The sequence below is a fragment of the Gracilinanus agilis genome, unplaced genomic scaffold (assembly GCF_016433145.1).
Source record: "Gracilinanus agilis isolate LMUSP501 unplaced genomic scaffold, AgileGrace unplaced_scaffold59809, whole genome shotgun sequence".
In the NCBI taxonomy this organism is placed as follows: domain Eukaryota; kingdom Metazoa; phylum Chordata; class Mammalia; order Didelphimorphia; family Didelphidae; genus Gracilinanus; species Gracilinanus agilis.
Genome location: NW_025395225.1, coordinates 426 through 5,411, shown reverse-complemented (window position 1 = coordinate 5,411; position 4,986 = coordinate 426). Strand labels below are relative to the sequence as shown.

The window sequence follows — 4,986 nt, the reverse complement described above, 5'->3', positions numbered from 1 at the left end:
TGCAGCCACCATCACATGGTAACCAGCAGAGGATAAGAGGGAGCTGAGAGTAGCCAGGCTCAGCTGTGAGCTCTTTGGGGAGCTGAGCTCTTGGGGTCCTCTCACCATGGCTTGGCCTCTTGTTAGCCTCTTGCTGCTCACCTTCTGCTCAGGTCATGACTACTCCCAGATCACTTCTTGTCCTCCTCCTCTAGCCCTGTTCTTGCCTCTCATGAGGATCTCAAAGCACCTTCTGGCTTTCTCCTTGTTCAGGGTCACTAATGAGTTTCTCTGTTTGCAGGCTCCCTCTCCCAGCCTGTGGTGACTCAGCCTCCCTATGTCTCTGCATCCCCAGGGAGCACAGCCAGACTCTCCTGCACCCTGAACAGTGGTAACAGTGATAATTATGTTTATTGGCACCAGCAGAGCCCAGGAAAGGCCCCTAGGTATCTCCTCTATGTCACCAGCAGTGGAGGTACAAGCAGGGCCAATGGGCTCCCTGAGCGCTTCTCTGGCTCTGGATCTGGGGCCAATAGAGTCCTGTCCATCAGCAACATCCAGCCTGAGGATGAAGCCGATTATTACTGTCAGTCATATTACTACCCTAGTGGTAGTAGTTATGTTAATACACAGTGATGCATTCAGTGAGGAAGGCCTTGTCAGGCCTTCAGCAGCTTCTTGCTTGTCCCCAGCCTCCTGAGGAAGCCCAGAATGCTACTGAGGCAAGTCAGCTTTTCTTTCTGTTTCTCTCTCTGTCTCTTTTCCCAGCTATAGCTCCCTCTGTCCCTCTCAGTCTCTGTCCTTCTCTTTTTGTCTCTTTCTCTCTGTCTGTAGGTTTCTGTCTCTTTGTCTTTCTCTTTCCCTCCCCATCTCTTTCCCTCTGTCTCTGTCTTTCTCCCTACTCCCCNTTCCCAGCTATAGCTCCCTCTGTCCCTCTCAGTCTCTGTCCTTCTCTTTTTGTCTCTTTCTCTCTGTCTGTAGGTTTCTGTCTCTTTGTCTTTCTCTTTCCCTCCCCATCTCTTTCCCTCTGTCTCTGTCTTTCTCCCTACTCCCCACTGTCTCTCCCAGTCTCTGTCCTTCCCTTCCCCTCACTTTCTCCCTCCCTGCTTTTCCCCACTCCTTTTCCTCCCCATTTCTGTCTATGTTTTTCAGGCTCTTTCTCTCAGTGTGTCTCTCTGTATTTCTCTCTCTTTCTCTGTCTTTCTCTTACCTAGTTCAGTAAAGTTCTGTTACTTGCCCAAGGTCACACTAGACTAAAGTTGGAACTCAGATCTTCTCACCCCATGACTGGTATTTCCCCCATGTCTCAGTCTCCTTTGGGATGACTAGGACACCAGAGGAATAATTTAGTTGAGCCTTCAGGGCTGAGGATTCAGTTGGTAGAGAGAAGCTGAGAGGAAGCTCGCTGCCGTGCTCTGGCTGAGCCTCAGTTTGCTCTCAGGGAATAGTCTTGTTTCCATGAGGTGATCCCTTGGACCTCTGTCTGTGCTCATGAGGCCATGACCCAAGACACCCACCAGAGGAAGAAAAGGAGAAATGAAGATATTAGGAAGGAAATGGGAAGAGAGAAGATGGACCCAGCTGTTGATAGTCCCTGCACCATGTTGGTACAGATTAAGACCAAGTGCCCACACCTCAACCAGCCTTGGTGAGCATCCCATGAGGAGAAACTGAATCTTGAGGACTAGAAACCCTTCCCTGAGTCTGGAAAGTCAGCCACATCATTCCTAGTGGGTGGAGAGGCTCGAAGAGCATCATTCTGTGCTGTCTAATATCTAGACTCTTTGGGCAGGGATAGAAACTGGTTACATCTGAAGGGGGGGACTTGTCTGACCCAGTGTGGCAGCATCTGCCCAGCTTTTCATGACCCCCATGGCACGTCTCTTGTTCTAACAGAAAGGATGAATCACCTTTTCGGTGGATTCATGCCAGTTATCATCTCACTCGGGCACTGAAGCAACAAGTTTGCCAAGAGATGTGCTGTGTGAGACTCCAGATGGAGGAAGAGATTCATTACAGAATCAAAACCCCCTGAAGGAGGATTGAGATCCCAAACTGAATTTCAAAGTAAATAGTAACAAATAATGGAAGTGAGAGAATGATGGAAGTGAAAGTTTCCTTAGCAAGTTACAAAGACCAGATGATGCCATATAGACGTGTCTGTGTCAGATCTGCTTCTAATCATTTCTAAGTCTCTGAGCAGGCTCTAATGCAAAGCTGGAAACACTTTGGGAAAGTCTCAGCTTTGATTCTGTCACTTTGTTATGGACAGTTTTCAACAGCAGGAATTAGGAAGAGAGAAGCACAATAGTCCAAAGTATAAGAAATGTGGATTCTCTAGTGCAGAGCTCCATGGCTTGTGTCTCCCTTATAGGAAGAACATTAGCATCCTGAGGCTTGAGTTCACTCTCACCATCTGACCCAGCTACTGACAATACACATGTTTAGTGGCTGTGCTGAATTGCATTAGCTTCTATTTCTGAAAGGAAATTAGGGAAAGAGGTGATCAGTGACCCTGGACAGGAGAAGGTGATCAGCCAGAGGAGCTGTTCCAAGGATCAGCATGACAGAAGATGGCACAAGAAGATGACAGGAATAGCAGAGGACCCAGAAGTCAGACTGCTGCATCATGGGACTTTGAGTCCTCAAACATAACAGTGTGGACAATGCAGATTGGGTCATCAATCGTTTTCATGTCTCTCCTATGTTCTTTTGTTTTGTTTGCTTTTAGTCCTCTTGTGTCAGAAGTGGGGATACCACCTTAATGACTACCTGTGAGGGGTGCCCCTATCACTGCTCTATCCAGGCATCTAACAATCATTTTTAATATTATGTTGTAAAACACCCCAGCATCCTAGGTAAGCCTTCCATTTAATGTCTAGTCATCACATTTGGGGTACTCATTTGGGAAACTGAGGCATAGTTTTCCCAAAAAGGAGAGGGGGAAATAGGGAGAATTTATTTTTCATAGTCCACATAAACACAAATACTTGGGAGAATGATTGTCAATTCCTGCCTCTAGAGTCTGGGTCAGAGACACCATCTAGTCTGCTGCTTTTGGCAATTTGTCCCTGGAAATCCCCAGGAACAGCTTTCTTTTTAGATGAATTTGGTTAATCAATGAAGGGACCAAGAGCTCCTCTCCTGTGTGTGCTCCCATGATGTGAGCCTGAGGAGGGGAGGAGAGGCTGTTGGACCTCCTCTTCAATAGCTCTCACCAATTAAAGCTGTCTTAGGATAATAAAGGGAGCAGCTGAGTAATGAGCTCCTCAGAATCTGTTTATTAAGGTATGGGACCAGCTCAGGAGGATGTAGGATGTGAGAGAAGCCGGGATCCCTGAATCACTTTGTGGGGTTTGATGCTGGCCTGACCTACCAGCCTGACATCATCAATAAACTTATCTTCTCACCCCTGAGTCACTGTCTTGCCTTAATTTTAATCATTACAGGAGACAGTTAGACAAACAAGGTGGCATATTTGGTCAAAACCTTCTAGTCGTGAATGAGAGAGACTTATGGGTGTAGGAGGAGGTGACACTCATGATCACGAAACAAGAAAAACAATGAATACAAGGTTTCAATAATAATCATCACTTATATCTATGATTCCCAAAGTGGGTGCCACTGCCCCCCTGGTGGGTGTTGCAGTGATCCAGGAGACTGGTGATGGCCACAGGAGCATTTATCTTTCCTACTAATTGCTATTAAATTTTATTTAACAATTAATTTCCGGGGCATTAAGTAATATTTTTTCTGGAAAGAGGGTAGTAGGCCAAAAATTTTGGGGAATTACTGACTTATATGATCCTTTAAAGTTTGGGAACACTTTACAAATACTATCTCTGGTGATTCTCACAATGACTCTGGATTATAGATATTGTTGTTATGCCCATTTGACAGAGGAGGAGGGTGAGGCAGATAGGAGTTGAGTGACTGGAGTAGGTTCACACAACATTTCCATGTCTGCAAGAGCATTTGAATGAAGGTCTTTTATATTTCAGTTCCAGAATTATATTCACTGGGCCCCCAGGCTACCACCATAGTTTGATTTCTGAGAAATAGGCAAGGTTTTGCTCTCCCACCACTTTGGCACTATCCCTTCATTTGGGTCCTCTCCTCTCTTCCAAAGTCAGTCTCTGTCTCTCGCTCTCCTCTTCCCATTCTCTATTCTCTCTCTGAGCATCCTTTACTGCTCACAAGCCCTGAGGCTGTCCTTCATTGCCCTCTTATGGAGGCTGTGAAAGCTTCCTTGGCCAGCTGAGGCTGAAGCAAAAATGAGACCCATGACTGACTCCATCCAAGTGTGAAGTTCCTGGTGCTGAGGAGGACTTCACCTGGGAGGGTCAGGGACTTGGTGCCTGAAGCCAATAGCTAATGAAGACTCACCAACAAGTTCTGAGCTCTCTTGACCCTCCCATGTGTGACAATGATGTCCAGATAATGGGGTGGGACCCAAGGGACCATGAATTCCTCCTGGTGACTCCTGACCAGGAAAGTCAGTGCTGGACAAGGGTGTGAAGATCTTCATCCCTCCTCCCACATCCCCAAAGGAGTCTCTATTTTCTCTCTAGGTAATGATGATTACTCTGAGTCTTGGACTTGCCTTTTTCTACTTGTAATGGCTCAGACTCTCATTCTGCTCTGTCTCCCCTCAGTAACAGATCTATGAATGAATGAATAAACCAAATTCATATTAACAAAATGATATTTATTGAGTTAATATAGAAAATGAAGAGGTTCCAAATATTTCCCCTCAACATCTAGGGACTCAGTCTCCCCTCTACACTCTCACACTTGGGGAGAATGGGCTCCACCTGGAAACCCTTTGGACCTTATATCCATCCCCCTTAGTTTTCTTGCAAATCAGGTCATCCCCAAGCTCAGTCCCCTCCCCAAGGATCACTGGCCTGGCTCTCTGGGCTCCTTTCTTGCTGCTAGTTTGGCTACCAATCTGGCCTGGCCTCTGCTGCTTGGTCCCTCAGGAGCTCATCATTCCCACCCGTTGAA

At 46.5% G+C, this 4,986-nt stretch overlaps 1 gene segment (V, D, J or C); it reads left to right on the top strand.

Moving 5' to 3' along the window:
- Positions 1–106: 106 nt before the first annotated feature.
- Positions 107–615, top strand: LOC123256497. The segment is given in 2 exon segments: positions 107–152; positions 281–615. Coding segments are annotated over 2 exon segments (381 nt in total).
- The last annotated feature ends 4,371 nt before the right edge of the window (positions 616–4,986 follow it).